General features: G+C 34.0%; 1 protein-coding gene and 2 non-coding genes across 6 annotated transcripts in view; all 3 read left to right on the forward strand.

The window, feature by feature from the left end:
- The window catches only part of SMC4 (structural maintenance of chromosomes 4), a 35,173-nt gene that overhangs the window by 1,598 nt on the left and 18,481 nt on the right, over window positions 1–15,094 (forward strand). For 3 of the 4 annotated variants that reach the window (XM_003950224.6, XM_016942247.4, XM_009446764.5), the window contains exons 3-10: window positions 807–985; window positions 1,602–1,793; window positions 3,256–3,432; window positions 10,563–10,727; window positions 10,966–11,093; window positions 12,113–12,253; window positions 13,001–13,151; window positions 14,885–15,049. In XM_003950224.6, the coding sequence (XP_003950273.4) occupies window positions 807–985; window positions 1,602–1,793; window positions 3,256–3,432; window positions 10,563–10,727; window positions 10,966–11,093; window positions 12,113–12,253; window positions 13,001–13,151; window positions 14,885–15,049 (1,298 nt within the window). Of the gene's footprint in view, window positions 1–806; window positions 986–1,601; window positions 1,794–3,255; window positions 3,433–6,743; window positions 6,823–10,562; window positions 10,728–10,965; window positions 11,094–12,112; window positions 12,254–13,000; window positions 13,152–14,884; window positions 15,050–15,094 lie in introns of those variants that run through there. The other variant, XM_009446767.5, reaches the window with a different exon arrangement.
- MIR15B (microRNA mir-15b) lies at window positions 3,516–3,613 on the forward strand. Its single transcript, NR_031958.1, has one exon. It is a non-coding gene; the product is annotated as a microRNA mir-15b (primary transcript).
- Window positions 3,674–3,753, forward strand: MIR16-2 (microRNA mir-16-2). The gene is given in 1 exon segment (NR_035688.1): window positions 3,674–3,753. It is a non-coding gene; the product is annotated as a microRNA mir-16-2 (primary transcript).

The following is a 15,094-nucleotide window of genomic DNA, read 5'->3' on the forward strand; positions in this document are numbered from 1 at the left end:
ATTCCCGTGTAATTTTGGTGTAACGGCGCTGGAAGGGATGGGGGCGAGCAAACGGGTTCAGTTGTGAATTTTTGTTTGTGACCTGTGGAATGGTACAGGTCACAAACAAAAATTCAATATCTTTATTGTTACTTCCGCTAAAATCGAGACGGTCAATCAAGAGAGCAAGTGGACTTTTTTCCCAGAGACAATCAATATGACTATGTGAGCATGATGAAAAGTTTTTTGACCCTAACCTCACCTCCGTGGTCTTAGATTGCCTTTAAAGAGAAGACGATAATTTATTTGAAGCCACTGTAGCTTTTGTGAGTCCAGGAGTTGGGTGACATTATTAAACCCTCGTGGTAGTGTCGCTGAAGTTCATGAGTTTCCAAAATGAAGGTTCCAGGTGCTCAGTGGTACGGAGAATTGCATCTAGAGCCTTAGGATTTAACCTCCTGTTTAGGATAGGCAGCAGGAAATAGCTTGTTACGGTTTTCCCAGATTTGCTCTATGATGTAGTGTTTTGACTCTTAAGAGGTATAGGTATATAGAATTTTGTGACCGGTGGCATTTCTTTCAAGAATTTTTTTTAGTAAAACCAAGCTGAAGGTTTAGTCACCCCCATGAGTTTAAGATAATAACATATTTAAGTGGAAAATATAGACTCCTAAGTTTCATAAATAACATCCCTCCATCCCCTACTTTAAAGATGGGCAGTCATTAGTTCTCCGAACTAATTGCACTAATGTAGGCTTGAACTAATTGCACTAATGTAGGCTTTTCCCCCCGTTTGCCTTCGTTTTCTTTTCCTTTCACTGACTTAGAGACTGCAAGTGAGGAACTTGATAATAGAAGTTTAGAAGAGATTTTGAATAGCATTCCTCCTCCCCCGCCTCCAGCAATGACCAATGAAGCTGGAGCTCCGCGGCTTATGATAACTCATATTGTAAACCAGAACTTCAAATCCTATGCTGGGGAGAAAATTCTGGGACCTTTCCATAAGGTATTTGTATGGAAATAACTATTTTATAACTTTTTAAATAACTATTGTAAGGTAATACGTCTTTACAAGATGTTTCAGTTTTGTAACTATCCTAAAATTCATTCACTCCCTATTTATCCCGATAGTCTTTCTGTCTCTCTCTCTCTCTCTCTCTCACACACACACACACACACACACACACACACACACACACACACGTTTCATATGATTTTAACACTGAAATTATCTTTTGTTTATCTGGTTATCTTTGGTACCTCTAGCTATAAAGTTTTCCATTGAATGGAGTCGGTGTGTGTTTCTGTTTGAAAGAGTATTTTCCCTTGGATAATTTTTTTTTTCTTAAAGCCTTCTATGGAACCCTTAGATAATTTAACTATAAAATGAGTTTTCTAAAACGTCTGCGTTAGAATTGGAGCATTCTTATTGAATGTTGAAGCTTTTAAGAGAGAACTTGATGTAAGAAAACTCAAGTTGTATGCCTGTGATTAGCAATGAGAACTTTTAAATACTTGCAGTTTTTAACTGCAAGTAAAAAAAATCTAACAGTTTCAGTTAAAATCAGTAGTATTAGCATGACCTTATGAACTTTTCCGTGTTTTGTTTTTTTTTAATGCAGCGCTTTTCCTGTATTATCGGGCCAAATGGCAGTGGCAAATCCAATGTTATTGATTCTATGCTTTTTGTGTTTGGCTATCGAGCACAAAAAATAAGATCTAAAAAACTCTCAGTATTAATACATAATTCTGATGAACACAAGGACATTCAGAGTTGTACAGTAGAAGTTCATTTTCAAAAGATAATTGATAAGGTAAGGGATTTTTACTGTTATTGGCAAGTTCAAATAAGGAAAATGGACTTAAATGCATTACATATTTTATTTTTGGCTTTAAGAAATTTGTATGTAATTATAGCGGAAAGCATTGGTTTCATTATCTCTGACCGTATTTTATTTTGGGGGAGTGGTGGTGCCGGTTAAAATACTTATTTTTTAGCTAAAGAAATGAATTACAAATAGTTCATAGTAATCCTTTTTGGAATAAAAGCATTGAGCAGTTTTAGGGTCCTGAGTACTAAATAGGCATTATTTTACTATAAATATTCAGTTCATTTTTAAAGTTATATTTTGATTGCTTTAGAATAAATTAGCTAAACTTGAAAATGTAGCAGTTAGCCGGTTTTACCATCTTCATTATTTCAGTGCATTTTAACTCTAATGTTAGTGGCCCCTGAGTATCTGTGATATGAAAGAGCTTTGCTTCAGTTTGACTACTGCTGTAATTAAGTCCTTTAGAAATGGGGGAAGGACAAGCTAATGTTTGTTTTCTAGAAATGGAGACAACTATAGGTAAAATGCCTAGATTATTTACCTGTTGAGACTTTTTCTCTTCTGTTTAATAATGTAGGAAATTGATTGTTCAAAAATGACTCGATGGAACCTAAAAATATAGAAAACTAATTACATAATGAAATTGGGAGGTGATTTGTCTTTTGAATTCGTTTTCCTTTTTTTTTTTAATACAAAGTGCTTTAATTACACAGAATCATCTATTTTAATTTGGTTTCTTTTGTGCTTTCTATTGTACAAGTTGGGTTGGAAAATAGATTGCCAGGAAATCAGATTTTATTCCATTGCATATTAATTACATTTGATTTATCTAAATTTTAGAAGCCTTTGCTTCAGTATGACAGAACTTTTAAGGTTAAGGGAAAGTGTTAAAGTAGATTTGCAATTGATTTTTTAAAAAATCTGTTTAAAAGAAAATCAAGGGAATTTAGTTGTTATTTCTTTGTGATTCTTTTTACTTTAAATTAACGGCACACTCTACCCTCCCACACAAAAAAACTAAAGTGTATCACCCGGTTACTACCTTCCTTCCTTTTTCTTTGAATCATCATTTTAAAAAGCTGCAGCTTTTTAATCTGTCAACATGTTAATAATTTGTGTGGGTTTTGGATATGGTGGGAATCTTGTCTACGTCTTCTCAATCATAAACGTTTTTAGGCTTGTTTGGAGGTGGGTTTTTTCGTTGGCTGGTTGGTTTGGCTTCTTGATTTTTGTGATCTTTGAGAAAGGGACCAAAACAGCATGGAAAAGTATCAATTCTTTGCTAAGTTGGGTTATTAATGAGAACTACTGGCAGTTTGTGTGCATGTTCAATTGAAGTTTTTAATCCATAGAATTAGTTTCAGTATGAAATGAGTGAATTTTGAAGTAGGCCTATGACTTAATACCAACAATTGTTTTCTGGTTTTGTTTTTCCTCAAAACAGGAAGGGGATGATTATGAAGTCATTCCTAACAGTAATTTCTGTGTATCCAGAACGGCCTACAGAGATAATACTTCTGTCTATCACATAAGTGGAAAGAAAAAGACATTTAAGGATGTTGGAAATCTTCTTCGAAGCCATGGAATTGACTTGGACCATAATAGATTTTTAATTTTACAGGTAAGTTTATTAAAGACTTCAAAGATTCTCTTATTCTTGTTACTTTTTTTTCTATAAAGCTAGGTTGGATGAATCCTACATTTTTGAGGCCTTAAAGTACTGTAGCAGCACATCATGGTTTACATGCTACAGTCAAGATGCGAATCATTATTTGCTGCTCTAGAAATTTAAGGAAATTCATTCAAAACTATGTTTTCATCATCAGTTGTTCGTTTTATGTTTGGATGAACTGACATACTTGTTCCACTCTAGCAGCACGTAAATATTGGCGTAGTGAAATATATATTAAACACCAATATTACTGTGCTGCTTTAGTGTGACAGGGATACAGCAACTATTTTATCATTTGTTTGTATTTCCCTTTAAGGTAACATTTTAAATGAAATGTATTATATTTTAATCTATCCTTTTCCTTTGTTTTTGTTCTTATTATCTCTTCTGATATATAACCAAAAAATGAAAAAATCTGTACACTTGGTGTTTGATTTACCTAAGCACCTAGTTAATTTAATCTTTGTAACACTTTGGATGGTTAACTTACCCTTTACTCAAGTTGGTTTTTGTTTTGTTGAAAATGACTTACTTGGTGGAACCACTACCACTGAAAGAACGAAACTTTGATATTACATTGTTAAGTATCACAGCTGTTACAGAGCAAGTCCTTTTAAAGAGATGTAAAAATTAAGTACCTGTGCCAAACTGATTTTTATTAGAAACCCTGTTTTCTTTAAGTAAAAGTATATTCTACCAGCATGGCTTGGTAAGAAAAATCCCCTATCTTTTTTTCCCTGTCCTCAAAATTCAGAATTTTTCGGAAAAAAAAAAAAAATTAGGGTAAAACCATGGCTTTCTCAAGTTCCTGTTTGATTCGAGGGTATCTTCTTTTCCTGTGTTCTATCCAGAATCACCGAAGCATAATAAAAGCAAAACTATTTTGTGATGCAGAAATGACTGAAATAAGTAGGGAATTTTGTTAGGGTGACTGGATGTTCCTAATAACAAACATAAAATGTTAGCCTCTGTTTCCATTTTAGTTTTTATTCTTCAATTGTTTCTAAAAATTATTACTTTTAGACATTCATAGTATACAAGGTAAATCAGTATCATTCTAGGATAACCTTTTTTAATATCTTTTATTACCAGGCACAGTATATTTGCAATACTTCAACCTAAACTTATTTAAAAATTAATGTTGAGGAAATTAATTGCAGATATATTTCTAAACAAGATTTGAATTTATAGAATGTGGCATTAAAGGATTTTGTGTGTTTTTAAAATCAAATTGAACTGTTTTATTGACTTACATATTCTGGGACTTGGTTTGGTTAATAATGGATAAAAAGTTATGTCCCTATATAATACGAAATTTGATGATGATACCAATTTGCAGGAAATTGTACTTATGTTTATCTTTTGCTTAATCTTCTTTTACCGTCATCCTGGGATAATCAAAGTTTTACATTTATCCAAAGATTCATCAAAATACACTGCATTTTAACCCTTCTAAGGATAATTTTTTTCTCTGTACAGCATCTCTGTACGTAATTCAGTAATAAAGGAAGCTAGTGTAATATTGTCCCAACGAAGTAAATAATTTATAAATTGTCAAATTTATATTACATTTGTGCTTCTGAAGTATATGGGATGCTAAAGCCAATTTGTTCACATGATAATCTGAACCTTTTTATGTGATCTTTACAATTGTTTAAAAAACATTTCTTCCCAAATAATACAAAGGTGAATGTTCCAAGTTAACAGATTCAGTTTGACTCAATTAAATTTATAGATAAGGACCTTAGGAACTCACCTGTTAGGAATAAGAAACAGGGATTGGACTACGGTAGAACTGATAGTGCCCAGTTAAAACTTTGAGGGAAAGTGGCAATGGTTTCTATGGATTGTTTTTTTTAAGTCGCTTATGAAAATCTCAGACTCCTAACTGGCAATTTAAAGCATTTGATGGTAAGTAAAAATGTGATTTTTATTACCTTCTCTCCTACTGAATAACATCTATCTTAAAAACTGATTTGGGAGGCTGAGAAATTGGAAACAGCATCGTAGTATCAACATCCAAGACCTAAATCATTACTTGGAATAAAACATGTAGACTATTTGGCCAGTAATAGTGATTAACAGCAAAAGTAATCTAAATTTAGTAAAAATAAACATTTATTTTTGAGATTAAAAAGAACCAAATTTTTTAGAAGTTCCTAAGAGTAAAATTTTTCAGTGTTAATATATTCGCTTAGCAAATTCTTCAAGTAGGCATTTTTATTACTTAAATCCATTAAAAATTTCATTAATTGGCCATTCAATTGAATTCCTATTAAGGCACTATGCTAAAATGCTGTAAGTAATATTAAGATGGCTAAACCTTGTTTCTTGTCCTTAAAGACACATACATGACCTCAAAAAGTTTGTTGTGATTGACCATTGTGTTTTTTATAATCGTACATTTTCTTTTATATATACCTACTTTGGGAGCCTCAGTCCCGTTGTAAGTCTGTACAAGTAGAGTTTTATTAGCTCTGTACAGCATTTCTTGGGTAACTATGACTTATAAATTAGGGGTGCTTTTGCTCCATTCAGGGGTAGAAGAATGGTTAATATTTTTACTAAAATGTTGTATTAATGATTGCTGCCTCAGGAATATTTTTGTAAACTCCTCAAAAGCTGCAACTATTAGCACAACTTTAATTTTGTCAAAGTTTTCAACTTCATATGCTTTTGTCTTCATATTACAAAATCTAAAGTTTGAAACACGAACCAGGCTGGGCGCATTAGCTCACGCCTATAATCCCAGCACTTTGGAAGGCTGAGGCAGGCAGATCACTTGAGCCCAGGAGTTGGAGACCAGCCTAGGCAACATGGTGAAACTATGTCTCTACAGAAAATACAAAAATTAGCTGGGCATGGTGACACACCCCTATAGTCCCACCTACTCAGGAGGCTGAGGTGGGAGGACTGCTTAAACCCAGGAGGCAGAGGTTGCAGTGAGCCAACATCATACCACTGCACTCCAGCCTGGGTGACAGACCTTGTCTCTAAATAAATAAATAATAGCCAAGTTCTTTTTTTTTTTTTTAATTATTTTGTAATTTGGAGATTTAATTAACCTAGGTCTGAGTTGTTGCCTAGCTATCTGTTCTTTTTTCCAATGTACTTCTCTTAAGCTTGTCACATAAACTACTTGGGTTCTAGTCTCTTAGTCTGTAGAAATGAGCCTATGCTATAATATCAAAAGAAATTTTTAGTTTTTTCAATAATGCCTCAGTTTTCCAAAGGTGTCTGATTCAATATCCACAACTAGGGTGAAGGTGGTGGAGAGCAGCAAGGAAGCTACCTCTAACCAACCAGAAATAGATATCAAGAAGTCCAACTACTAACAAGGTACTCTTTCTGTTTTATTTTAGAAAGATACTAACCTTGGTGGTTTAGTTCCTTGGCCTCTGGTAGCTTACAAAGATCAAATTAGAGTAAAATGTATTGGAGGAAGATAAAGAACACTAATTTATAGTATAGTATAATAAAAGATATAGAAAATAAAAAGATGATCAAGATAAAAACTTAAACCTCAGTAATTTTAGGCCATTTGATTTTTATGCACTCATATTTGCTGTAAGAATCACTGAAACCCTCCTTCATAGTAATTACAAGTAAAAATAAAGAGAAGAATAATTGAGGCCTTACTAGGACAACAAAACTTTGTTATAGCTATGTACTGTTTGAGTTTTCTGTAGTTTATGCTTGCTAAAATTTGGATTACATTTGAATAAGGATAAAGGGCATCATACCTATTCATTCCTCTTAGATTTCTAAGCTCTATTTCAGTAAAATTGATTCTCAAAGAATGGTATAACTGGATCATAATATCCTTGTTTGCCACTCAAGAAAGTGTTCCATAAATTAAGATAACAGTGGTGGGAAAAATCATTTAAGACCTTGTTTCATATGCTTTAAGATACAAGAAATAGAGATAACACTGGGAACATATGAAACTTTGTCAGCGTCAGATAATAGTGTTGTAGCAACTTGAAACATTTTTTGTCTGTGATTGTGCCAGTCACTATTTGTGACTTGGATTGAACCTTGATATGACTTTAAATTCAGGTTGATGTTTTAAAATTATTTCTGAAATATATTGAGCTTATTGCCCTAAATCAAAACTATATTCTGTAATTTTACATGAGTTATGTAAGTTTTCTGAAGAAATAAGGAGGAATCCTTTAGGCACAGACTGTCAATCTACAGATTACATAGGAGATGGCACAAATGGAAAAAGAAGGAAGAAAGGAAATGGTAGCAAGTGGTAGGGCAGGCAAAGGACATCAAAGAACAGAGCAACAAGAAAAGTCCCAGGTTGTCATTGTAATACCACAGTAGTCTTAATAGTCAAAGGACAAGTAAAGGCCTGTTAATAGCCTGTTGATTCAATAATGCTAATCTGATAATATGGTAACTGGTTTAAAAAAAAGCAATACGGTATAATAATCTTAAGACTGAATGTTATACAGGAGTTGAGATGTAACTATTTTGCTTTGTAAATATCCTGCCTTTAAAAAAAAAACTGCTCAACTCTATTAGAGTAAGAGGAAATCATAGCTGTATCTTTCATTTTATTTGGAGAGAGAGGAACAAACAACCAAAAATGAGCAACCATTGTTATTTACCCAAAGCTAAGCTGTTTCTTAATAGCTATACTCTATCTCTTCAGTAAGTAATTTGCCAGGAGAAATACGGTGTTTTTAAGGAATATTTTTGTCAGCATAAACTGTTAAACACTGAATCCCAACTTTTAGCTATCTGAAAAATGTATACTTAAATAATACATTATGGCCATTTGACTCAAATGTAAGTTCTTTTGGGATGGTTTTTCATTTTCTTAAAATAAGTGTTCAGATATTCTCCTTGAATTGGGTAGAATATTAATTGTCAGATATTGTTTTTTATTTGGATGATAAACACTAACCCACAGGATTTAAACTACAACTTCTAGACTAGGCATGGTGGGTCATGCCCTTAATCCCAGCATTTTGGGAGGCTGAGGCAAAAGGATCGCTTGAGCCTGGGAGTTCGAGACCAGCCTAGGCAACATAGAGGGACCACCATCTGTACAAAAAAAAATTTTTTTAAAAGATTAGCTGGGTGTGGTGGTGTGCATCTGTAGTCCCGGCTACTTGGGACGCTGAGGTGGGCGGATCGCTTGAGTCTGGAAGGTCAAGGCTGCAGTGAGCTGAGACCACACCACTGTACTCCAGCTTAGGTGACAGAACAAGACCCTGTCTCAAAAAATTAATAAATGAGTGAACAAACAAACTGCAGCCTCTAGATCAGTAGTTCTCAGCTGACAGTAATTCTGCCCCCCTTCCCATAGGACATTCAGTAACGTCTGAAGACAGTTTTGGTTGTTATAGCTGGTAGAAGGGGGGATGCTACTGGTGTCTAGTGGGTGAAGGTCAGAAATGCTATTAAAGCATCTTATAATGCCCAGCATAGCTCTCCACAACAAAGAATATCCAGCCCAAAATGTCAGTAGTGCCACTGTTGATAAACCCTACGTAGATACAAACTTTGAATAAGACTCTTGGCTTCCTCAGTGACTTAACGTTCATCCTGTGAAATCCAAAGGTTTGGGCATTTTTCCAGGCTTCAATCCTGTCTAAAACTTAAACTCTTGCTGCAAACATTTAGAGAGAACTAACAGTTGAAAGCAGAATAAAATACTTTATATAAATATCTACATATTTTCACTTATATACCGATTCATACATAATATAATGAATGTTATGGAAAATAACTTTTGGGGTAACAGTTTTACTTTGTTTGATAATCATTGTGCTTATAGACTGTCAGAAGTATCGAAAAGTGATGTATGCAAATAAAATTATTTCTTAATGAGTAGGTTTTCAAATAAGCTGTTTTGTCCACTGTTATTAAATTGTCTACTTTTTGTAATTATGTTGAGGCTTTTGGTGAATTACGATGCTCTCATTAGTAAGTTTTACCCCACATTTTTAAGGTTCACCTGTATTCACTTAGGAAATAGGAATCACTAAGATATTTGAATTAAGAAAACAATATACTATTTTTAATGTGTAATTCTTTTTGTTGACTTTTTTCGTCTTTGCTATTTTGTTGAAAATAAGAGGTATATCTTTTTTCATTTGCCTGTACCTGTTCTTCCATTGTAATAGTCTAGAGTACAAACAAGCTACTCCTATAACGTAGCAGCATTTGGCCTGAACATACTCAGACACAGTTTTCTCTCCACCATCAAACTAAATGACTGCCTAGCAGTCAGCCTTGATGGTTACTTATTATGGATTTTTTTTCTCTTTTCTCTTCATAATTCAACTGCATAAATGCAGATATGTAAAGTTAAGATTTTAATTACAGTTCAAAGTTGTTATATTAGTGATTACAAACTGAAAGTTTTCTGATGTCTTATGTACCAGTGCCATTAGTTTTCTCTAGTCAAGGTGGTCTGTTTGATTTCTGTTATTACCATGAGAAATAGGTAATATCCTTTTCTGTCAAAGGCTCTTGTTTTTAGAAAACTGAACATGTAAGTTTTTGACTACCTTTGAAACGCATTACTTGTTAAGGAACTCCTAAAAACCATGTTTGTAGAGAAAGTTGGTAATACTACTTTGGGACAGGGTTCCTAACACAGTTTAACCATGCAAGTGTTTTTGAAAATTCTTTGTTTTAGAACAGGAGCTTCAATTGTGTTATTAACAATTGATAATGTTTCCACTATAATCAGATTGCAGATTAAGTGAATGCTTTCCTAAATTTTACTTAAAGAAACAAGTTTTATTTATTTATATTGAACATTCTAGATGAGGAAATGAGTGTGTGTAAGTGGGTGTATATTACACTTTTATAAGGATTTATCTAAGGGAATATAAATTCATGTTTCATATCTCCCTATGTAAAATTAAAACTCTTAGGAATACCAGTGAAAATAACATTTTTATTTATACCTTATTAAATCGTTGCACTACTAACTATACATTATTTAGATGTTTATTACTCTTGGTTTTATTATTTAACTGCTCCCAATTCTCACTTAAGATTGATTTAGCTAAACATACACAGTGAGTATGAAATATAACTTTTTTTTAAAGGGCGAAGTTGAACAAATTGCTATGATGAAACCAAAAGGCCAGACTGAACACGATGAGGGTATGCTTGAATATTTAGAAGATATAATTGGTTGTGGACGGCTAAATGAACCTATTAAAGTCTTGTGTCGGAGAGTTGAAATATTAAATGAACACAGAGGAGAGAAGGTGAATCATCTGTAGACTTTCATTGTAAATCACAATGTTTCATTTATGATCTAACAAATTTTAGTAAGTCAGATATTCATGTTATAATACTTAATGAAGAAATGTATTGAAATTTATATATTAACATTTAAGATGAACATTCTCCTTATTAACTGTTTTTATCTAATGTTTGCATATTTTAAGTTCATATTGTACATATGAAGTGTGTATTCAGTCTTTAAACTTTTAATTTCTGTAGTTAAACAGGGTAAAGATGGTGGAAAAGGAAAAGGATGCCTTAGAAGGAGAGAAAAACATAGCTATCGAATTTCTTACCTTGGAAAATGAAATATTTAGAAAGAAGAATCATGTTTGTCAATATTATATGTAAGTGCCTTGATTGATATTACCAATTTTTATATTAGTTTTTAACCATTAAGTCAAAGCCCTTCTCTTTTCCTAGAGAAACATGAAGACTGAAGTGAAAAAAAATCTCTAAACATTGTTTTGTGTGACTGGATGTGTTAGCTCATGCCTGTAATTCAGCACTTTGGGAGGCTAAGGCAGGAGGATCACTTGAGGCTGGGAGTTCAAGACCAGCCTGGGCAACATAGCAAGACCCCATCTCTACAAAAAAAGGAATTATGTGGTGAACTTATCCAATGTGAGGACTATCTGGCTGTGACACCTGTCACCCCGTTGATCACCAGGGTTGAATTTATTAAATTAGGCATATTTATCAATTCATTGAAGTTGACTTTTTAGTATCCTGCTTTAAGTTGGGAGGTAGGTTCACAGGTATTTATTACTGTACTCAGTCCTTTTACGTGTGCACTTTTTAAAATTCGTGTAATAGCAGATCTGATTTTTTTCAGCTTATGATGAACTGTTTTTTGAGACGGGCTGTTTCACCCAGGGTGGAGTGCAGTGTGTGATCACGGCTCACTGCAATCTCAACCTTCCGGACTCAGTTGATCCTCCCACCTCCACTTCATGAGTAGCTGGGACTACAGGGCGCACACCAACACACCTGGCTAATTATTATTATTATTATTGTTGCTGGGATTTTTTTTGTTTTTTTCTTTTTTCTTTTTTTGGTAGAGATGGGGTTTCGCCATGTTGCCCAAGCTGGTCTCAAACTTCTGAGTTCAGGCAGTCTGCCTGCCTCAGCCTCCTAAAGTGCTGGGATTACAGGCATCGGCCACCACATTGGTACAATGAAATCGATTTTTGTTCCTAAATTCTAGCCTTGACCCAGGGGGATTTTCCCCTCATAGCCTAGGCAGTCATATATTGACTAGTTAATAATATTTTAGAAACAGTTAATTTTACTAAAATTGTTATACAGTTTTGGAAATGGCATTTTAGGAGCTTCAATTTCTTTTTTTTTTTTTCCCTCCCTCTAGTTATGAGTTGCAGAAACGAATTGCTGAAATGGAAACTCAAAAGGAAAAAATTCATGAAGATACCAAAGAAATTAATGAGAAGAGCAATATACTATCAAATGAAATGAAAGCTAAGAATAAAGATGTAAAAGATACAGAAAAGTAATAATATTTTGGGAAGTACTAAAAGTATTTAGATAATTGTATTACATGTGTATTTATATATAAAGTTACTTCTAGCACATTATGAGTGTAAGACATTTGCCAGCATATCAAGTGGTGGCCCCCTTAGCGAAAAAAAAACTTGCCTTGCATCCAGTTCCTTGTTACAGATCAAATTCCCTACTCTGAAGTCTTAGAACCGTGGGGATGCTACCCCCTAGTGGCGTAGCACAGTAACAAACAATAAGCATTTGGCTTCACAGGTTAATCTTTTAGTAGTCCACAAATCTGATAGAGGGGTAGGATTTGGGTTTTTCTAGATAGATTTTTAAGGGTTTTATCATGTCCCTACTTGATGCCATTTTTCAATGACACTAGTATCTCTAATTATTTTTAAATAAAATTTGTATAGTAAGTTTATTGTATAGTACTTGTAAGTATATTCGTAAAAGGTAAAACCAAAATTTTACTCCTATGGTAAAATTTTTATATACCTAGACATTGTAGTCACTGGAAAATGTGTTATTTTCCCTCCAACTTAGAAAGGCAAAATAGCTGTCATAATAAAAAATACAGGTGCTTCTTCAACTATGGGGAGAGGGATCATCTTGGAATAAGGAGAGTTTTAGGATCCTGCCTTATTAAGAACCTGGACATATTTATAGAGGAAGTGTTCCAGGTAGGAAATATGGTTTTAAAATATGTGCACATTCAAAATAATGACTTGCAATATACTTGCTTTGCTAGGAAACTGAATAAAATTACAAAATTTATTGAGGAGAATAAAGAAAAATTTACACAGCTAGATTTGGAAGATGTTCAAGTTAGAGAAAAATTAAAACATGCCACGAGTAAAGCCAAAAAACTGGAAAAACAACTTCAAAAAGATAAAGAAAAGGTAGGTGTTAGAAAAAAATTCTTAAAATTTCATGTCTGAATATCATACCTAGTTTTCATGGATGTGTTTGCCCCTTATTGCCTAAGAGAATGAATTAGTATTCTAAATGTTCTTTTAAGGTTTGTCTCTGAACATGATTTTACCCCCTCAAGGGAAACCTTGCTTCTACTGACTTTATTTTGCAGGAGGTTTTTTGTTTGGTTTTGGAATTTTGCAGAGATGGGGTCTCAGTCTGTTGCCCAGGCTAGCGTGCAGTGGTATGATTATAGTCTTGAACACCTGGGCTTAAGGAATCCTACCTCAGCCTCCCAAAGTAACGTGGACTACAGGTGTGAGCCATTGCTCCTAGCTTGACTTTGAGTTTTAAAGTTTATATTACAATAATATATGTTATTGGGAAAACATTTACCAAATCAGCAGTTCCATTTTGGTGTTAATCTTAATTTTCTTTTTCCTAAAGTAGTAGTTTTTAAAGATATTTAAGTTAGGTATTACAGACTTAAAAATATTGCCTGTCTTCTACAAAAACTAAGCTAACAGGATCAGAGCAGGATTTCCCAAGAATTACCAATGTTGGCCAAGCACAATGGCTTACACCTGTGTTCCCAGTGCTTTGGGCGGCCAAAGTTGGAGAATTGCTTGATGCCAGGAGTTTAAGACCAGCCTGGGCAACATAGTAAGATCCCATCTCTACAGAAAATCCAAAATTAGCCAGGCTCAGTGGAACTTGCCTAAAAGTCCTAGCTAGTCAGGAGAGTGAGGCGGCAGGATGCCTTGAGTTCAAGATTCCAGTGAATAGTGATCAAGCCACTGCATCCAGCCTGGGTGACAAAGTGAGACTCTGTCTTAAAGAGAGATAGGAAAGCTCATAATTTGGAATCTCTTAAGCTATGTTCATGTTCATAGCTGTATCATATATAAACAGGTATGATACCTTAACCCCAGCCCCGCAAAAAAAAGCTTTGTTCCATATGGTTACACAATAATTATAGATTAGGCTCTACTTTACGCTATAAGCATTTTCTAAATGTATTTGTTCACAAAATACTTTCTGCTTAGCACAGCTGATAAATACGTTGAGTCAGTGTTTAAGGAAGTGGCATTTTGGGAAATGTTGAACTTCACAGGTACTAGATAATCAGAGTAAACAAAATAACAAGGCTTTGGGGGTAACCCCAAAGACTTGACAGACTTAGCTAAGTGTAACTGTTACAGAGTCATTAGCCTTTAGGCATAGACTGCATGGATAAGTGATTATTATCAGAAGATGTTAATGGAGTAAAATATTAGCCCTACATGATGACTCTGGAAGAGTAAAGTTGTGAAAGATTTTAGGGTTGGGGAGATGGTAAAGATAATTTGTGGTAAGTTATGATATACCAGGAAGGATAGTTTAGAAAATTCCGTGTAGTCAGAGCATATTTATAGCTAAAGAAGAATAATTACAACCTGAAATCCGGAGAGAAGGATGACAGACCTGAGGCCCTGCCAGAGACAATTTTCCTTCATCAGAGGTCAGGTGTTTCTAGAAGTAGTTTTACTATTAGATTGAGAGAATATAGAAATTACAGTGAATAGTCGGGAAAATACTGGTTAAAGCTAGCTAATTTAACTCTGATTATAAAGAAAAGAAGAACTAGAGGACCCTGAGAAATGCCTTTAAATAAGTCAAATATTGATAGTATTGGGTAACATAAAGATGTATGCTCCTATAACTTGTTTTATAATCTCAGGTTGAAGAATTTAAAAGTATACCTGCCAAGAGTAACAATATCATTAATGAAACAACAACCAGAAACAATGCCCTCGAGAAGGAAAAAGAGAAAGAAGAAAAAAAATTAAAGGAAGTTATGGATAGCCTTAAACAGGAAACACAAGGGCTTCAGAAAGAAAAAGAAGTAAGTTTTTTTTAATCAGTGTTTATTTTGGTGGCTTTTTTTTTT

This window comes from Pan troglodytes, chromosome 2, assembly GCF_028858775.2.
Source record: "Pan troglodytes isolate AG18354 chromosome 2, NHGRI_mPanTro3-v2.0_pri, whole genome shotgun sequence".
Classification (NCBI taxonomy): Eukaryota; Metazoa; Chordata; class Mammalia; order Primates; family Hominidae; genus Pan; species Pan troglodytes.